At 43.0% G+C, this 21693-nt stretch overlaps 1 protein-coding gene across 4 annotated transcripts in view; it reads right to left on the bottom strand.

Annotated features, from left to right (window-relative positions):
• MAGI3 (membrane associated guanylate kinase, WW and PDZ domain containing 3) overlaps window positions 1-14724 on the bottom strand; it is a 312781-nt gene extending 298057 nt beyond the window's left edge. For all 4 annotated transcript variants that reach the window (XM_056139117.1, XM_056139116.1, XM_056139119.1 and 1 more), the window contains exon 1: window positions 14040-14724. In XM_056139117.1, the coding sequence (XP_055995092.1) occupies window positions 14040-14352 (313 nt within the window). In that variant the 5' untranslated portion in view covers window positions 14353-14724. The remainder of the gene's footprint in view (window positions 1-14039) is intronic.
• Window positions 14725-21693: the final 6969 nt, after the last annotated feature.

A 21693-nucleotide genomic window follows, 5' to 3' on the forward strand; every position in this document is an offset into this window, starting at 1 on the left:
CATTGTACATATTAACTATTCCAAGTTTTTCAACAAAGCCTCAAGAAAGCTGAGATTATTAAGAAAATGACTGATTTTTCATATAAGTACATTTTCTTTTAATATATGTAATTAGAATTTGATGCAACGTAATTTAACGGCTGTTCCTTAGACAACTAACTCGAAAAAATTCCTGAAAATATAACAGTCTGGCAAAAGAGTACAGCCAACTGCAGTGCCTCACTGCCAAGCCTCACAGCTGAAGTTCCCACCCCTAATTGGAAATTCTGTCCTCTTTTGTCTCAGTTCAAATCCTCAAATCCACAGGAAATATTCACACTGGCCCCATTCACCTTTCTCAGGCAGAAACCACAGGTTGCTAACAGCCTGTGAACTGGCAGCTTCCATTGAGGTGTCCTCCTGGCTATGGACACCTGCAGTTTTCAGGGGAGGTGGAGATCAAGTGAAATGAAACACAGATATGTCAGCAGCAGAGGCAGTGGGTAGGGCCGCCACAAGCTAACCTGGAACAAAAAGGTCAGTACAGACATTTAAAAACAAGTACCCTGGCATCACTCCAACTACAGGCCACTTACAAAAAGGAAAGCCTCTGGAAATGACAATGATTTAGCTAGGTCCTAAATGCATTCAAAACATGATATTTCAGAAGATGTATGGACGGGAACAGCTGTTCCTGATGAAAGCCTTCCTGAAATGCAGAGGTTGGAAAACTAAAAATGATACTTTCCAGATTCCTCTTTGGGATGCAAACTTGAGTTCATCACTAAGCAGCAGGCCCTGATGTGCACAAGGCAGAAGTGAAGCAAGCCCCCTGTGCCCATCATTTTGGGCTGCTTTCATCTACTCGCCAGCTATGAGAATGTAGAGGGACAGTAGCAGAAGCAGCAATGCCTCATGCAGAATGCCCGCCTCTTGTCACTAGTTCACAGGCATGAAGAAGTTGTCACAGGGGAGGCAAGACACACCACCCAGATTTCACACTGCCGGAACAGCAGCAGTAGCTGCTGTGAGCCCCTTTGAGCACAGCGATGGATAGTCTTCTCTTTTGCCAGGTTTCAGGGGGTCAGTCCCTTTCCTGATGGTGCAGCGGGGTGACTGCCAGGGTGTCCTGGAAGTCATTGTCAGAGACCTGGCCTAAAGCCCACCCCTACAACTCTGTCGAACATTCCCGAAGCAGCCAGCTTCCTGCATCACATCACTTTCTGTTTCTTGCCCGAAGTTCGGACTGCCTCAACAAGAAGTAAACAGGAGAAGGGCTACAGAAAGACTGGGATCTCGGGTCATGCTGGTCTCTCACAGATCTGCAGAGGGCCCAGCACAGGGCTGCCCTCCCAGGAGTCATACCTAATGATTACAGTTTCCCAAGAACTGCCTCTCAATCCCTCTCAGTCTAGTCCCACACACATCAGCACCTTTTCAGCCATGGCCAGACATCTGCCGTCCAGCAGGAATTCAGCCCCTCCTTTTGTCCCTCTCAATTCAACCATCATGAGAGCCTCGTGAAAGGACCTGAGGCCAGCAGTGCCCTTGACAGTCTATCTACCATGCACTTGGGCATCCCTCACCCAGAAACTTATTTCCCCACATGCAGTCCTGATTCAGTCAGGGGCAGAAAATCAAAGCAGAACTGACTCTCCCTCGGAGTTGAGCACCCTGCCTCCAGAGAGCCACTGCAGTGCCCAGAGAGTGACCCCATTCAGGAGTATTCTTCTGAAAGCATTGTGAAGAAAAAGTCATTCTGAGAGAAAGAAAAAACTTTTTGCAGTTTGTTTGGGGGCCATACATAGGGTTTATTATCGGCTCTTCCTCAGGGATCACTTCTGGTGGTGCTCTAAAGACCATGCAGGGTGCCAGGCATCAAACTGGAGTTGGCCCATGTGCAAGGCAAGTGCCTAACCCTCCTATACTATCTCTCCAGCCCTAGAACAAATTGTTAAAACTGAAACACCAAGAACCAGTACTTAAACATAAACAGCTGTTATACCAAATAATACTTTCTGACCACTGAAATCCACAGCATTATGTAAGGCTACCAAGGCCCTGAAAACCTTGGCATATAATGATTAAAATTCTTTGTTCACCTTCCATTTCTGACTGACCACTGCCTCTGACAACACACCCGGTTATTGGTGGTCTAACAAACATAGTCAGCAACTAAGTCGGAATTCCAAAGTCTGCAAATTTCTTCAAGAGCAGAAAATACTTAATAGGTTCATTCTTTTCTCTTTTCAGAATTTCCTCAAGAAATGTTCTTGCTAGAAACCAAAACAACAAATGGAACTAAAGTTCTGTACCCTTTTCTGCCAGCTTCATGCTCTAACTCCTGAGCCAAGTCACCTGTCATGAAGCCTTGACTCTGCAGACACTGGTGGATTGCTTCAATTCCTTCCAGCACAGTGATAGACTTTTCAAGCTCCAACAGAAAACAGTACCAGATAAACACTTCAAGAATAGAGGAGCCAGTACTCCACAACCTGCTTTAACTGACTCTTCAAAGAAAACACTTTCCCATGCAGTACTTGAAGCCTAGAAGAATTGGAGTGGAGTGTGGCATTCTTTTCTCTAGCTTAGCTAAATGTTATTTAAGCAAGGCCTATGCTGGGGGTGGGTAGTGGGGAAGGGATGCATCTTTCACCTAAGGATACTCATTCCAAGCTACACTCATTAGAATATTTTCGAGGCTGCCCCAACCCAAGACAAGTATGGTGACACGTTAGTATGGGTGAATTATAGAGCCAGTAGACAAGAAATATGCAAGTAAGACATTATTTCCAGCAGAAAGTAAACAATTTTTACATGCATATTAATCCTAAAAGTATTTAGGCTTTCATACAGAACTGCTGGGGAAAAAAAACAATCTTACAGATGAAACAAAATATGGTCTTACAAATGAAGCAATTAATGCCAACTTTCTGTTTGATCGGTGATTCTTGGGGATAACTACATTACCATGCACTGTAGCTCTACAGATTAAACTGTGTTTAGAAATGGAACCAAGCAATGAAGCTTTTATTTTAAGTACTTACCCAATGTTTTACTGTATTTAACACCCACTCAAACAATTCAGAATTGTGGGGGTTTTCCTTTTAATAGAGAAAAAAGAAGAGAGCGATCTCTCAGACAGAATGAATTAATACATTAATACTCTATTTAGAATCTGAAAGAGGATTCAAAACTGTTTCTGTTCATGGTCCTCCCTTAAGTCTGTGTGACCTTCAGCAGGTTAATCTTTCTACATCTCAGTGTTCTTGTACTGAAAGGAAGGATAATGATACCTGACTCACTGAGAATAACAATTCAAAAGCACCTTTACAGGAATACATCTATGTCAACATATACATCCTTGTAACCAAATGAGACAGGCATACAATGCCCTGACATATGATTGTTCTCTGCAAAAGGTAATTAATATCAACATGACAAGTCCTCAAGTTAAAAATTCCTGTTAGACTTACAGCAAGGTTGTCAACTTGGAGTTACCACCAAAGTGAAGCTGACATCAACATGACACTGTACGGTAGTTTGGGTGAGAGCTGGGGAGATGGCCAAAAGAATAAGAGTAAACGCATTGCATAAAAGAAACATGGGTTTAATCCTTGGTACCATATGGTTCCCCAAGCACTGCCAGGTGTGTCTCACCTCCAAATAAAGATAACTATAGTTGGCAAATCTAGCTATCTTAAAAAGAAATTACATTTTTCATTAGCATGTACATTCCAACTGAAGTAAAAAATTGAAACGACTATCCTTAGCTAAAATCAATATAAAGTTTTGACAATGCATTCTTTTACCAAAATCTACCACGGTAGAATAGACTATGATTCTGTGAGTCGAGGTAAGGAAACAATGCATTATTTTCAGGTTGTATGACTCCAATGAAATCAATATACATAATTAATATTGGAAAGCTATAATTATAACAGACTTCAAAGCAGTGATTTTCCAACTATGGTTAAATGACATCCCAAGGAGAACTTAACTAATCTAAAAGCACAATGTCCCTTCTATGATTCTCCCTAACAAATCACATCAACTCCACGAATATTTTTCTTATGGACAAACATATATTTTCCAACATTCATTTCTTTTTCTCTTTCTTTTAAGCCAACAGTTAACATTCACTAAAGGGTCATACCAAACAATATTTGGCAATACCTCAAAACTCTGTGTGTGCCATACAGACACTAACAGTTGCCAATAAAAAATATATATATCCTTATGACACCAAAGTTATTAATACAGTAACCAAAACAGTGAAATAGTGTAGAAAGTGCTGAGGACATAGCTCAGTGGTAGAACACTTGCATTACATATATTCCTATATGTAATGGGTTTGATCCCCATTAGCATCACCTGCACACGCGTGCACGCACACACATATACTCACAAACACATACACATGCGTGTAAAATGAAATTCAGAGAGCCAGTCTCTTTCTCTGTTTTCCCAACAGTTGCAAGAAAAACAAAGGTGGTCAGATTTATTCTTCGATGTCTGCCAAAACCCTTTCTTTGTAATTAAACAGAAACTACTTTATAGACTTAATGTTTCAAAGCTAAGTCTGAGAAGTAGTCCCTTTATGTATAACTTCTATGAGATCACAGTTTAAAGGTATTATTAGGACCCCTCAGTAATAATATAATAACAATGCAGTCTTGATTTACATTTTAAAAGACCATTGTTTTAAAGGCAAAACATCTTGTAAAGTAATTGGGTTAGAATTTCATCTTCAAGATGGTATAATAATAATATCAGGTTTAAAAAAACGCACTATCAAGGCTAATAACCATTTCTTCAATGCGAAGGATAATTAAATGATCCTCCAAAGGCTTTCATCTAGCTAAGAACAAGCAACACTGACTTGAGAATCTTATTTGATATAAAAAGCAAAGAAATTTGAAAAATTACAAGCAGTACTTTTTGATTGTGTGCACATGTAAGTAGCACCACTCATTTTTTAAAGAAATAAATTTTAGATAAAACTATTTGGATTTTTATAAATCAAAATCATAATATTTGAGTAAATTGCATTTCCTTGGGTTTGGTTACAGCCAACATCCTTTTTTTTTTTCTTAATGATAGTTTTATGATAACTTGTACTGTTTTTGGCAGAAGAAGGTAAATGTTTTCAAAACAGGTCATTTTCTGCAGTGATGTCTTTTTGGAAGCACTCCCCTTCCCTTATCTCCTGGGTTCTGGGCACTGTTGTGAATCATTCTTCTGGGTCTTCTCTGCTGCTCAGCCACATCACACAGGGAGAGCCAGTGATGATACCTCTCACCACAACTGGTCCAAAAGATGGGCCTGGCACTAATCGAAGCCCCTGCATCAGATCAGTTACCAGAGTCCAGGAAAAAAAGATGAGACACTTTAAGGCCTCTATAGAACTTACAGGTTCAAAGCCACAATTCCCACTACAGTAAGCAGGAACCTAAGAAAGAAGTGTACAAGCAGTGAAAGCAAATCCAGTTCAAGTTTTCAGAGCACTGCTAACTGGAAAACATGTAATGATCTGTTACTGGCCTGGGCCTGAGCTCCACGCTTGCACATCACTAATGTCCACTGCATCGCAGCTCAGGAAAGCTGCCACTCGTCAGAGAAGCCTGACAAGCAGATTCAGATGGCTAAAAGCTGAACTGCCTCTCGCAGACTACAGTCTGCAAAAGGGCTCCCATATCCAGTCACTTCTCTCCAGGAGGACCCCATTCGTGGATGTTTCTTAAGTTGCTTTATGAGAGGGAAAAAACAAAGCCAATTTAGCGTTCACTGTCACTGTCACTGTCCTCCTGCTGTTCATCAAGTTGCTCGAGCGGGCCCAGTAACATCTCCATTGTGAGACTTTGTTGTTACTGTGTTTGGTATATCAAATACATCACCAGTAGCTTGCCAGGCTTTGCCGTGCAGGCGAAATACTCTCAGTAGCTTGCCGGACTCTCTGTTATCCCGTTTAAGTTCAAAAAGCGGCTGGAGATGATGCTCAGTAGAAGGGTGCATGTTCCACATATACAAGGCCCTGGATTGCTTCCCAGCACTCCTACTAAAGGTGATTAAGAAAACTTAGCTCTTTTTGGAGCATTTTTACTTGACAAAACAAATTCTGTTAAATGTCATCACGTATAGTAAAATCTCATTTTTCACTACAATGTAATTCTAGTCGAAACAACAGTGAGATGCAGGATAGTTGCTCACAAACTGCCCTCAGTAAGAACAATAATTATATGCTTAAAATTATCTGTTTAAAAAAAAGAGTATAGCCCAAGATGCCAGAAACTTCTAATTAAGTAGATCAGTTACCATTAATGCTGCATACAAAAGATTGAGAAGAAAAATCTAAACAGAATAGATCCGAATTATTAAGAAATTTAAAGCCAATTTTTTGTAACTGCACTCTGTTCTCTCTTGCTCTCTCTTTCATCACACACATACACTGTAAATTCCAAATACAGCAAACAAGTTAACCCTCTATATTTTTTTACCCTATAAAACAGTATTTCTTTTTCTTTCTTTCTTATTTTTTGGTTCTTTTTTCTTTTTCTGACTTTGGGGCCATACTCGGCAATGCTCAAGGGGTTACTCTTGGTTCTGCACTCAAGGATCATTCCTTGAACCTGGATCAGCCATGTGCAAGGCAACCACCCAACCTGCTGTACGATCTCTCCAGCTATAAAACAATACTTCTACTTAGAAATTTTAAAAGCAATGTATAAGTATCTAAATATTTGTTCTTTCTCATGTACTTAGATATGCTACAAATCAAATTATGGTCCCCAAAATTCAGTCCTTGCTTCCCCAGCCACACTGGGGTGCATGAAAGCAAGGTCAGGTGGGATAAGGGGCTGAATGGCTCCTAAGGCCACTAAAATGCACCTACTCAGTATAAAAATGCAGGGTAGAGGGTGGGGTAGGAGGGGCTGGAGGAAAGGCAAATAGAGACATGCTGGAGATAGCCTTTTTTCACTGGAAGTCACAGCAGTGTGACAAAAAGAAAAAAAATAATGGAAGAAAAAAAAGAAAAGAGAAGATTAAGGTAGAACTATGTTAGTTTCTTTTTGACTAGACCAGCAAATTGTGTTTTTCCATAAAATTGACTAGGCTTCTAAGCAACCCAAGAAAGTCCTAACCATAAAGCCCAGCATTAATGGCAGTATTTCATTTGCATTATGATTAACTGAAAATACTTAAGGCATTACATTTAGCACTGACTGCAGGTAAAAAATAGCATGAAACACCTTACTAGCATTATTTCTAGGAGAAAAAGAGATGTAAAGTTGTGTGTGTATATGTGTGTGTGTCTTTGTATAGTAACAAGTCATAGGAAATAATTCAAATCTACACACTTAAACAATGATTTTCCCTTTATTTCCCAGTTATTGTATAGTCTGGGTTATATGCTTTTAAATTACATACTTATGTGCACATAGTACACCCCCTGCCCCCACCACCCTCAGAGGGAGAGGGACTATACTGTAGAACTTTCCACATTCTTGTACCAGGTTTTTCTCCTTCTCTTCTTTCTGCCTCCTATAATTTCACCTTTCAAAGCCAGGTGAAGTTCGAAATTATTCAGTTCCATCCCCAACCAGCCAAATCAGAGTATCAGGGCAGATGACAAAGACTCTAACAAATAAAAAAATAAAACATTGTTTTTACCTCGTGTCTACATTTAACCTATACCAAGACATTCTCAACTGGGATAATCTCTTAGAATTGAAAGATGAAATCCTTTTTTTTTTTTTTTTGCGGGGGGTGGGGAGGACCACAACTGGCAGGGCTTACTTCAGGCCCTGTGCTCAAAGATCACTCCAGGAAGAATATGGGGACCATATGTAGTGGTGCGCATGGAATCCAAGGTCAGTGGCATGCAAAGCAAACGTTCTACCCACTGTACTATCTCTCCCATCCCCTTTACCACTAAGACCTCTTTTTAATCCAAGCAAACTATATAATCTGGTGTTTAAACAAAACACAGCAACTGGTGCCAACATGAGTGAATAAATGGCAAGTAGGCCACATCCCCAAATGATAAACTACAAATGCATAAAATACATTGCAAGGGGAGTACAAAAAAAAAATAAAGATGCAGTACATTATAAAGAAAGTATACACTGAAGGGCTTTTCAATATATATTTTTGGGGACAGGGGAGATTAGGGCCATATCAGGTGGTACTCAAGGGCTATTTCTGGCTCTGTACTCTGGAACACTCTTGGTGATGTCCAGGGGACCATAGTGGTACAGGGGATGAAATCGGAGCTTACAGCATGCAAGGCAAGCACTTACCCCGTACTATACCTCCAGACCTTTAACAGATAACTATGTTTAGATTTAACTGCCCTTTCTGTCATGACTAGAGAACTCAAACACTCTCTGAGATGCAACTCCACTTTTCAGTCTTCAGTGCTGGGGACCAAAGTCAGGGGCTTCATACATGAGTCCCACGCTCTCTACTAAGCCACATCTCCAGCCACAATCACCACTTTCTAGAACAGTATGCCAGACCACTCAGTGCAGCTTCCACTAAAATTCCTACTAAGATCTAAAGAGTTCTAATTAATTAAGTATTAGGAGAAAAGTGAGAAAGGTACAAGTCTTCCAATGAATCACAAGGAACCCACAAAGCTGTTTACCAAAGACGGGGACCACTGTAACTCATTCTACCTTCAAACAGTGCTAGTTCTCAAGACAGACACGTCACTAAATGCCTTCTGAGGGAATGAATGTGTGCCAGTAATAAGACCTGCTGTATTCTCTTTATAAAGTAAAATAAGCAACTGGAGGGTGGAAATTTCTCAAAAATATTTAATCAAGAAGAATAATAAACTCTCTTGCCCCACAACTAAGCATTTTCCAACCTCAACCCTAAAACTACTAAAACTCTTACCTTAACAACAGTTTCAAATCGAGTTCATTCATGCTTCCACTAAACTGCAAATTGCAAAGAAAAACATGCTTCAAATTTTCAGAAAAGAAATAACAATAACTAATAAAAGGAGGAGAGATTCTAGTCGTCAATACTGAATTATACCTCTCTATCAAATCACACCAAAAAATGACATGGAGGGTTGAGAGAGGTAGTACAGTAGGTAAGGTACTTGCTTTACTTGTGGCCAATCTGAGGTTCAATTCTCAGTTCCTCATTTGGGCCCCAAGCATCTCCAGGAGTGATCCCTGGGCAGTGCCAGATATACCCTCCTTCCCAAAAAGAAAATTTAAAAAAAAAAAGATTTGGAAGCTGGTAAGTAATTTTTAAATGGTTCCTAAACAATAAAATTCCTTTAAACTTTCTGCAAAAACTGAGTGCCCACAAAACATACCAAGCACTTAAGAGTGACACAGTAAAGACTTTATTTGAAATCGTTCTCCCGGGATTATGCACTGACTTCCTAAGTAGATAGATAATTAAACAAACCAACCCTTTATACAAATAAGAGACAAAAAGAAAAGTCATGGATGGGATATTGTGCCTTTCATAACAAGAAGTTTTAATAAAACACAGCCCAGGATTTCAAAGGAAAAACCATTATGTTGCCACAGAACAGAGAGCTATGTTTCATGAAAATCAATTTTAGCACAGAACTGAATTAAACCAAAATAATCTGTTAAGAATGACTCTCTCTCATATGTGGGGCCAAAGACACACACAGCACAAGAGCAACACATGGCAAAGATTGAAGAATAGATCCACAGAACTGAACATGTGGGGTTGGGGAGTTTGAACAGAGCTTTAGGGACCCTTTGGTGGAGTGAAATGGGATACCACAATTGTAGATGTGGTTTTGGAATGAAGGATGTATCCATTAACAGTATAGCAAATCACAATCCCTCAATAAGATATAATAATACTAATAATAATATGCCCATTGAGAAGGCCAAATGCTGAGTTTGTTAATTCAAACATCTAAGCCTATTACTCACAAGAACTGAAGATGGAAATAAACAGAGCCAGCACCTGAACTGAAGTAAAGACCAATCTCAAACCTGAAAAGTTGTTATGAACCTTACAGAAAGTAGGAAAGTTCAAGGTTAAGGTTCAACAAAATGTTATACTATCACCCCTATCAAAGGGGCTGCCTGAACCGTTCTCTAGTTCCAACTGTTTAAAATTAAAGTGGGGAGCAATTTATTGTATTACAAGTAAGGAAACTAGGCGATCAACTCTAAATTCTCTCACTCTTCACTTCTTTAAAGTATGACAACCATCTAAATAATGTCACCGAAAGTCCTAAATTATCCACTAAATAAGCAAATAGAACTTTCAAAATGACCCAAGTTCAGAGAAGAAAAGGGGAGAGTTATTCGATATTTACAATAGCATAAATATCTACACGTAAGGGACTGGAGTGACAGCACAGCGGGTAGGGCGTTTGCCTTGCACGTGGCCAACCCGGGTTCAATTCCCAGCATCCCATATGGTCCCCTGAACACTGCCAAGAGTGATTCCTGACTGCATCGCCAGGTGTGACCCCAAAAAGCAAAAAAAAAAACTACACTTAAAATTAAAGTATCTAGGAGTCACAGTGATCCAGGGCCATTCCCTGGTAGTGCTCAAGTGGTGCTAAGACTCAAACCTGGAACTCTCACATATGCAATAGTCCAGCCCTCTGAGCTCTCTCCCCAGCCCTCAAACTAGTTTTGGTTTCAGTAACCAGCAATACTGTTCCTCATGAATTCCCTTCCTAGGTAGATGCCAAGTTTAAAGGTAGCTGAACGCAATGTCTGCAGAGTAACATGTAATGACAACACAGCACTCACATGAAGTAAAAGCAAAGAAACTATTCTTGGTCACAGGAATATCATAAAACAATTTCAACAAAGGTACAAAGTTCAACTTCCTTCACCACTGGGGAGACACAAAGTACAAACTCAGGTGAAAACTCTCTTTTGAAGAGACAGAAGTCACAGGGTGGTAAGTCAAACAGATGTCTAGGTGGACAGAAAGCAGAAGGGAAGATTCTCCTACAGCTTATGGATATATGATTGATAACATGACTAGGAAAACAATGAGACATTCCCATCATCTGTCCAGAAAAGCCCAGGATCAGGAACCATATTTTTAAAAGTTACTTTCAGTCTCCCTTCAAGATTTATAACAAAAGAAAGCATAATACCCCAAATCAAAGCTAAAGTTGTTACTGCCAGAAAGAACCTTCAAAGTCTCCCCTCTGCTCTGCTGGCTTGGCGGGCTCCCACTCAGTACCTATTATTAGCTGCAAAGGAGGCAAAGGAGCCGGCTAGAAAGTCCTTTCCTACAGCCTGCTCGTCCTTCCACCTCAGAGTCTCATCCCCAAACATCAGAGATCATCCCCACTAATGCCACCTCCCTAGCAAATACAACTGGCTCCTGCACTTTGCTAGTTTCTAAATGACGCATAAGGAACACAGTTTAATAAAAATTACTAGTCAAGGCTAGAGTGGAAAAGTTAAACCCACTATACAATCAATGTCTTATTAAGCTGAAAAAAATGCATGTCTCTCACAAAGCTTTGATACAAGGGTCTTCAAGTCCCCCTTAAAATTCTCTTACTCTATTTTATGAAATGAATTCCCATAACCTAAAATCTGTCTCTTGGGGCTGGAGCAATAGTACAGCAGATAGGGCACTTACCTAGCATGTGGCCAACCCAGATTCAAGCCCCAGCCCCTTATGGTCCTGAGCAGGGCCTGGAGTGATCACTGAGTACAGAGTCACTGATCACTGAGCACCGCCATGTGGCCCAAAAACAAACAAACAAACAAAAAATAATAAAATCTGTCTCCTCTGGAGGTAACATGAATGGTGCTTTCTATTTTTTCTTTTCCCTTTCTTCAGTGCCATGGATCAAACTCAGGGCATCCCTTTGTGTGCATGTGTGTTGTGGTGAGTGGGGGAAGGAAGGATAGTTGGAAGACTGGGCCACACTGAGAGGTACTCAGAGGCTCCAGGGCGCCCTGTATACTGTTTTTAACCATACCCAAGTTCTGTGAATAATATTGCTTCAAGTTGTTCATTTCTGATATTTGAAGCCTTGTCTGTAACCTGCAGGTATCTTGCTATATACCACATGTTGTTTAATCATTTAACCATTTCAAATAATGCTTCACATGAGAATATTAAGCAACTAATAAAAGCTGTTTTAGAAAGATACAACCTCTTAATTATGACTTCTGTAGAATCAAGAATCACAAAGCAGTATCCTCTATAAATTACTAAACAGAGGTTATCTTTGACTGTTAGGAATAATATCTAAACTCTTGTTATTTACAATTACAAAATGTGCTACATCCATTAGTATAAAATACTCCCTTTCTTTGGACAAAACACAACAGGCCAGTGTCTACAACTATTACAAGGAAAATTTTATTATTATAAAAACTTCAACCCTATTCTGGAAGATGATGTTTATTCAACACAGTTATGATTAGTCCTGAATACACTCTAATCTTGGGAGTTATTAAACCTGATTAAAAGGTTGAAAAAATATGCAATAGGCAGATCAGACTAAGATTAATTAAAAATACATCTCCCGCATTGTCTATTAAGTTGAGACTATATAAGCGTCTTCACCAATCTTTCAACTTTTAAACTATTTTTGGAATTCATACTCTCATCCATGCCCCAACTAATCAAAACAAAACAATGATGCAGGTGTTCTCATTACTCCCTTGCTTCTGGAATTTAAGCTTCTAGCTCAGGAAAAGGCTAGAGATGGTATTTTGCACATTATGGACAGTGCCTGCCTAACTAAATGACAATTCCTTCTTCACATATGGCTCCAAAGGTCTGGAGTTCAGAATCTTTCAATTCAAAAAACCATGCCCCCTCAAAACAAGAATGTTTAAAGTCGCCAAAGTTGTTTTTTTTCCCAATTAACAAAAAGTAAAAAGAAACCCTCACATAAGCTCATTAACCTTCACATAAACCCGTAAGTGTACAATACATATAGACTAAATGAGGAAAATCTTGATTTAAGGTTGCAGGACATGTTAAGTGAGTCTGAATACACACCCACAATATACAATATATGTCGACTGCACCACAAACCATCAGCTCTGATTAAGCCTGAGGAGATTAAGGACCTATTTCCAAAGGGAAGGTCTGAGAAGGGAAAAGAAAAAAAAAAGTGGGAGCGATAATGTGTTAACTCAACTCCTGCGGAATTTTCTAGCATTTTTCCGGGAAAGGACGACTGATATCTCTAGCCCAAGTCACAATGAATCAGCCTGTTATATTTTAATTCAGTAAAGCACATTCAGCAAAAATAAATAAATAAATAGTTTGATTTCTAGTAACACAGCAATGATAATTCTCTCTCCTACAAAACATCTCCGAAAAGAGAAGCCTGGTGCACCAACGCCAAAGGACCAGAACCGAGGCCCCGAACAAACACTGCTGAGGGCCGACGACACTATCACCCCCCCGGACGGACGCAGTCTGATCAATGCTCCGAGACGCGGGCACGCTGTGAACGCAGCTTTGCAGCACATCCCACCAAGCACCGGACGCCGCGGCCGGGACCCCTACCCACCAACAAAACCCTGCACAATCAAAGACCTGAAACGCCCAGACCATTCCCCGGCTCCCAGCCAATAACACACATTGTACAGCCTAGGGCCCCAGACACCCGAAACACCTGGACCGGTAAGTTAGGTGACCGTGCCCGATACACCTACCAGCTGAGCCCTCGGGCACCCGAGGGGTAAGGTAACCTTGGCACTAGAGCCCCCACAGTAAAGACCTTCCGTAAACGAAAATGTGTAAGACTGCCCCCACCCCCCACGCAGGAGAAAAAAAAAACACAAAACCTAGAAGAAGGGGTAAAAAGCGACACTCCTGAGGCCCCTTATTCCGCAGAAACGGGCAGGGCGAACTGGGGTTTTTCTGTGGAACTCGGCGGTAGGGACGGAGCTGGCGTCGGGGGAGCGACGTCGGGGCTGCCTGACAGCTGGCGGCGCAGCCCGGACTCGGCACGGCGGGGGTCGCCGCCTCCGGTTCCCCCCCCCCCAGCTTCCCGCGCGCCCCGGCTCTGCCCCGGGAGGGACGCCCCCCGGGCCGGCGCTTACCTGGCTTCACCGTCTTGAGGCGGACAGGCTCGCGGAAGTGGCGGATGACAGCCAGCGTGTCCCGGTGCGTGAGCCCGCTGACGGGCGTCCCGTTCACCTCCAGCAGCACGTCCCCGGGCGCGGGCGCCCTGCCTGAGACCACGCAGCAGGTGCCCCCGCCGGGCTCCTCGCGGAGCCGCCCCACGTAGGGGAACTCGCCGCGCTCCGCGCCGCCCCGGATCTCGGCGCCCCAGTCCCCGGCGCCGGCCCAGGACACCGCGCACTCCTGCACCTTGCTCAGCCAGTGCTTCTTCTTCTTCAGCGTCTTCGACATCCCGGAGCCCGCCGCACCATGGGGAGAGCCCGCGCCGCGCGGGCCGCCCCCCGCTCGCCGCCCGCGGACGCCCCTCCCCGCCCGCGCCCGGCCGGCTGCCTGCCGGGGGCAGGAACGGTACCCTGGGGTTCGGGCGCGGTCCCGGCCGGCGGCGGGTCCCGGGCTCGGCGCCGGAGCGGCGGGAAAGGCTGAGGCAGGGGGCGGGGAGGCGAGGCGCCCGCCCGGACGCTAAAGCTCGGGCGCGGGCGCGCAGAAGCGCGCGCAGACCCGGCGCCGGATCGATCGCGGCCGCTGCGGAGCGGGAGAGCCCGGACCAACGCCTGCCCGAGCTGCCAGGAAACTGCTGCTTTCAAACCCGCCGCAACCTCCTCCTCCTCCTCCTCCTCCCCCTCCACCCCCTCCGCCTCCTGCTTCCCTTCCCCCGCCCTCGCCCATTTCTCAGTCAGGGCCCCGCCCCCTCCCGCCGCGCGGCGCCCGGCGCGCTGCCGTCACAGGCTGGGCGCTGGGGAGAGAGCCCCGGCTCTCGGCTTCCGCGCCGAGGATTGGCCCCCGGCGGGCAGGGAGGCGGGCCCTCGGCGAGGTGGCGCGCCGTCGATTGGTGGCTAGCGTGGAGGAGGCGGGCACTCGGATGACTGAAGTTGAAGAGGGTGGGAAAAAGAAGTTTTCAAGAGTGACGGAGGGCGAGAGGAGGGTCAGGGGCGCTGAGCGGGCGGCCAGCCGCGGCGCCCACCGAGGCTCTTGGCGTGACTCCTGGGGTCGACGTGAAGCTCGGAGAGCGAGAAGGGCTGAGGGCCGCGCCATGGGGGCGCGGCGGCCCGGGCGAGCTGAGGGGCGGAACTCGGGCGCCCGCTCCCGGCGCTGAGGATCCCGTGGACTTCAGCGGGAGACGGCGACGTGCGGGGTCCGCGGCCGGGGATGGTGGCCTACGGGGGGCCCGCCGCGGCCCATCGCTCCCACAGAGTGGGTGTGTCTTCTTTCACTCATCCAACAGGCGTTAATACAGCCCCTCGAGGCAGGATCTCCGAGCCCCGTTGCTCGCACCGTCGCTGCCCAGTGAAGCCCACCGTCCTGACGGAATAGCTCCACCACCCTCCACGCTGCCGAGAAGGCTACACGTGGTTTAAAAAAAAATCACAAATGCGGGTGCTAATTGGTTTTATTTAAACTGTTCGGGGGATGCACGAATGGCACTGCTGCCCTCTAAACAGGCAGAAGGGCCTGCAGGGACTTGTACAAAATTGAGGGTTTTTATAGTCAGAAAGAGGGTGAGACTAAGTTATTAGCAAAAGAGGAGATTAATTCAGGTAAAAGCACCTTCACTCTGGGGAAAAGGAGGGATGGGGGTGTCTTAAGGTTGTTTACTTCTAGGCTAATCAGAAAGCCCCACATTGATTAGTTTGAAATTACATCCCTTTGGAGGCTGGACCTGATATTAGTTAGGTATTAAGTTTAGTTGCTGATGACTGGCCTGAGCTATTCCATTTTGAGACTGGTTCTCTCTTCTCTGTCTCTGTCTCTCTGTCTCTGTCTGTCTGTCTTTCTTCCTACCCCCCTCCCCACCCCACTCCCACCTCACACAGGTGCACATGAAGCATCTGTTTTCTGCTTGGTTCCTTGCAGAGGAAAGTGGGTGTTTCTTAACATTTGGTGGGTGATGAGGATGGTGATAGCTTCAATGTCAAGTGGAAACTGGAAGGTACTGGAATTCCAGGAAGAAGAAAACTAATCTGAGGCTCTGCTTCCAAAGATGCTGCATTCTAGCCAAGAGACTGATGAGCAGACTCCCTAAAAGGGGGTAGTGGGTTCAAGTAGAAGTGGGAGGAGCAACCAGCCTAGTAGTTAGCAGGAGTTGCTGTGCCCTAGTGATTGGAGTTCTGCCTTGCTACTTGCAGTTTGACCTTGGCCAAATCTCAGCTTCAAAATTCACACCTCTGAGAATAGAGGGAGAAGCAATATTCAGTCAAGGACATCTTGGGTTTAATCTTTTCAGAAGCTTGAGTTTTCTCTGTTCTCTGGCTTGATCCACAATCTCCTCAGTCTTGGTCTGAAAAATCCTCTCCATCCTCAGCCCAAAGGTCATCCATACCAGATTCCCTCTCCTCCCATGCAAAGGGTTTTGTCTGCCAGCAGATGCTTAGTGTTTCACTTTCGCAGCAGGGCGTGTATGTCCTCTCCATTCTCCCCTTAAAGGCTGGGTAGAGCCATTATTTAAATGATGAACGACTCCACAGACTCTTACCACTTCTCACGTAGTCTGGACCCAGCTTAACTGCTGCCGTGATTTTGTTCGCATTTGGCCTAGCAGAAAGCCTGGTACTTTAGAAAGATATGGGTAGGGTATCGGAAACCACAGAGGAACTCTAATCTAGCAATAAGCATCTATGTCAGTTGAAGCAAGGAGAAAAAAATGGCTACCAAGCTCACTCCAGAAAAGGCAGCCTGTGACCTTCAGTAAAGGGATTCAGTGATCCTATATAATCACTCAGAACAAGCTGCAGGATTTATATCTTGCTCCTCTCCTCCCCCAGTCTCTGTTGGCGTATCCCAATGGCCACATTCAACCATAAGCTACAGGGCAAGAAAATCTCTTCAGTTTCTGTATGAGCCCGTCACTCAGAGAAGAAGAAACGGAAATATCCAGCACCAGACATCATGTGGGTGGCTTTGGTTTACTCAGCTCAAAGACAGAACTGGAGTTTTTTTCCCCCCCTGCACTATTTAGCTACGCTAACGGATTCCTGGGTGAAATCCTGATAACCTCCACATCATCTACTTTGCAACTGCTCTTGGAAAACAGTTTTTCCTGCCCTGATTTTAATCCATTGGGATGCTCTGGCCACAGGAATGGCACCTCTGACTAACAGTAGCTTTATGCATGTAGTTGTTCATTAAAGCCTAACAGGAAGTTCCAATCTAGGTAGTCTCTTGATTAGTTTGGTAGCATGATTGTCATGTGAAGAACCTAAGCTCTTTTTGTGTTTGTCCTCTACCATCATAAACATATTGGCTTTTGTCCCAGGCTTGTTACTCCTGGTTACAATGTCGCCGCCACAGCCCCAGATATCATCCTCATAACACATCCTCATGGAGGGGATGAAAGAGAATTTGGGGGACAACAGCACTACTCTTATTTTTATGGAGTATAATTGTGGGCTGGAGCAATAGCACAGCGTTAGGGCGTTTGCCTTGCATGCAGCCAACATGGCCGACCCGAGTTCGATTCCTCCACCCCTCTCGGAGAGCCCGGCAAGCTACTGAGAGTATCTCGCCCGCACGGCAGAGCCTGGCAAGCTCCCCGTGACGTATTCGATATGCCAAACACAGTAACAACAAAGTCTCCAATGGAGACGTTACTGGGCCCGCTCGAGCAAATCGATGATCAACGGGAGGGCCTTTACTTTACTTACTTTATAATTGTTCTCAGACTTCCCATCCCCTAGAATAATTTCTTATTGGCCAGCAAATGGCCATAAACCCACTATAAACCAGTTATTGTCCAAAGAAAGTGGGATGCCATGATTTACTAATAAGATTGCTCCTGAGTCATTTCCTAACAAAATAGAAATTCTTAGGCTGGAGAGATTGCTTAGTGGGCTGAATCCAAGTTTTGCATGCAGAAAATCCGGGTTCAATTTCAGGAACCAGATGGCCCTCTCAGTAACTTCTGAGCACACATACGTGCACACACATTAACTCCACCCCCTCACCACCTCCCCTCCCCCCACACACACATACACTAGTTCTGTATGAAGGAAGAAATAGGGAGTAGTAGTAAACTAGGTACCTAATCATGTCAGCCACATACTGCAACAAAAAATAAGTTACATTGACTGATAGTCAAAGAGCTACAGTGATTAGGAACTTGAGTTCTAGATCAGACTGTAAATCCCAACTTTTCAACTTTTATGACCTCCGTTTTCCCGACTACAAAATGGAGAGGATCACAGGGCTTTCCCAAGTTATGGTGAGGATTGAATGGAGCTATTTGAGCTGAGTAAGCAGTTAACACAGGGTCTGACATATAAGCACACTCAATAAATTATTAGTTTGTGCTGAATGGTAAGTAATATCTGTGACATGACTAAAAGCATTGTTAATTGCCTTTATTATTCTTCAAATATTAAATCCACCCAATTTAATAAACTTAGGTTCTGTTTTTAAAATATTCCAGAAATAAACTGCTCAGCCCAGTGAGTTAATTCTGGTAGGATGCAATTCTGGAAATGACTACACAATTACAAGCATCTCTCTCAAAAATGGCATCCATCCAAATATTGTATGTATTTATCACTAATTCCTAAACCTAACAGTTGGCTTAATACTGATTTCCATTGGAGAGTATTAATAAGACAAACAATATGAAACCCAATTTACAAGAACAAGAACAGACAAGACAGTTGGATTTAATTATTTTCAGATTTTTTTCTTTTATTTTTTGCCTCAGTGGAGACTGTGTTTTGGGCCATACCTTGTGTTTTGGGCCATACCTGACTCTATCTGTGCTCACGGATCAGGGTTTGTTCCTGACTGGTTCCTGGGAAGAAAACAGCAGCTTCAGGGATTGAACTGGATTAACTGCATGCAAGGCAAACACTTTAACCCCTGTGCCTTCCCGACACTTCTCTCCAAGCTTTCTTTGGACTCCTACCTATTTAATCTGTAGCAAGAGGTCGGTTTCAATATTCTACCCACTTGAGTTAGATCCCAAGATGGTTGCAATAGCTCCAACTAACATAATATCAAAATAATGTCTAAAAGCTGAAATGAGGGAAGTAGGTGTCTCCTTTCTTCATTTCCTCTTTGTATATCAAGAAAACCTTTGTACAAAGGCCCTTCCCTGCAGTCATCAGTCAGGATTACCCAAATGTCCTTTCTACACCAAAGATACCAAAGGTAATGAAATGCCCTTATCCAGTTACATTATCTAGTGCTGGGAAGGGAATTCAGTATCTTATACACCATGTGGCTGTACAATATCAATAAAATTTGGTGGGAGTTTTCTAGCATAAATAAAAGGAGATATTGGCTTTTATGTAAACAAGTCGCAGTGTCTCTATTTTTGTGAGGAGGTCAACTTCTGACTTTACTAAGAGAGCCATGTGGGGCCGGGATTAAACCGGGCCTCCCATGTGCAAAGTGTGTGCTTCAACCCTTTGAGCCTTCTCCCCAGTCCTAGAAATCCACAATGCATTGTGCAAATGCACAGAATTTTCTTCTAATATATTTAGGGGATGAGGGGGACAAAGTAGGAAGTTAAGTTTTGTCTTATAATATTGTGTCATGTGTTCCTAATGAAAGTTAAATCCCTCAAGTAGATAACTTCAGGCAAATATATATTTACACATTTTCTGAAAAAAAAAAAAAGAAAAAAAAACAGCATTTTTGTATAGTCTGAGGTTACCCTGACAGTGGTTGTTTGTGCACTGAGCGACTCCGGGGCATCACTCACAAAGGAGTATATGTCAAAGCAAAACAAATGTAGGGAAGATGGTAAGATTACATTGATCTTCATTTCTCCTTTAATTTGAGGTCCTCACCCCAAATCACCCAAATGTGCATACCAAAAATGTGCTTAAAAGAGTCTTACTCCTGCTCTTCACTCTCGAAGCTCACTCTTAATGGTGCTGGGGATCTAACCCAGGTCAGCTGAATGAAAAGCAAATGCTTTAACCACTATCTCACTGGCTCTTTATTTATATAGGTTTAGGGACCACACCCAGCTCTGTTAGAGTTTACTTCTGGCTCCTTGCTCACACTTGGTGGGGCCCAGGGGACTATATGTGGTGCCAGGAACTGAACCAGGGTCTGTTGCATGCAAGGCAAGTGCCCTACTCACTGTACTATCTCTCCCATTTATTTTTAATATTCTTACTAATTTCTTTCATGGAAATGGAATCTCTAGCTTCAAATTAAATTATTATTTAATAACTTCATCATGATAAAGTTATTCTCAGGTATTAAGAAGGTAATGAGCAGGGAGAAACTGAGTATTCTCAGTGATAACAAAATTTTTGCCTTCTATGCAGAATACAGAAACATCTAGTTTTAATTCCTACATATTATAATAAAATCATCTTAATTTTTTGAAAATTCTGATCCCACAAAATCTTTCACTGATTTGGAAAATGTTCATAATGAACTGTATTTGAAAATGATATGTGTAATGTAGTCTGATGTTAATCGCCTAACCAAATTCAGTATTAATGTTCTATTGTATCTTTACATTTTATTAGCATTTTTATTTGCCTAGGTATATGGCCTAATTTGTATGCTAATGCTAAAATATGCACAATTACAAAAGCAATAACTTGAAATTTTTGCTTCAGTTAAACTACTAATTTATTGTCTAAAATCTGCATTACTATGTTTCATGCATAAATGTGAGTTTTTTGCACAGAGATGTACTTACCTGCAAATGACCAAATAAATTTAACCCAAATTTACAGAACAATAGAAACATTAAAAACCAAGTGCAGAACCGACCTGCTTAGAAAAGGGGATTTAGTTAAACAATCAGATGTCAGGTTTGTCTAACAAAGCAGGACAAAAAGACCTTTGACTAAAATCCCAAATAGCAAAATTCCCATCTTTCATCTTTCATGTCAATACAACCACCTCAACAAAGCCAACCTTGATTTTCAACAGCTGAATGTCTCTATGTTTTCTTTCTTAGTAGACCTTAAGTTTTTTGAGGGCAGGGTTCCCTTCTGATACCTGTGTATCTCCTCCATTGAGTTGGACACATTCATTCATTCATTCATTTATTCATGCGGCCATTCAAACAATAAAGTACCCGTTGTGAATAGGCATTGATTTAAGTGCCAGTTTATCACCATAACCAAATCTTTAACTGGGGTAGTAGACAACATGGGTGGGGGGAATGGTTTTTTATTATTCCCTTTAAAGATCCTTGGGAAGGACTAAAAATCTAACAAGCAGCACAATAGGAGAAAAGCATACTAATTTATTTATTGAAAAGTTTTAGCTGGCACCATTTTATTTTCAAGTTTTATGAAGACTTGCAGGCTTTGGGACTAGGACAGGTGGTAAGACATGTGATATGCCAAAAACAATAACAACAAGTCTCACAATGGAGACATTACTGGTGCCCGCTCAAGCAAATCGATGAAAAATGGGAGGGCAGTGCTACAGTGATATGAAGACTTGAAGAAAAGGTGATTTTTACACTATTAATGAAGCAAAGTCTTGGAGAGATGAGACAGGAAAAAGACTATGAGCTATGGGAGTGAAACTGGTATTCTTCTCTGAAGCCCTTCATCTTGGAGATAAGGATGTTCCTTTCCTGGGGTTTAGGGAGGATATCTCTTACATGGGTATTTG

Source organism: Sorex fumeus, unplaced genomic scaffold (genome assembly GCF_029834395.1).
Source record: "Sorex fumeus unplaced genomic scaffold, SorFum_2.1 ptg000131l, whole genome shotgun sequence".
NCBI lineage: Eukaryota > Metazoa > Chordata > Mammalia > Eulipotyphla > Soricidae > Sorex > Sorex fumeus.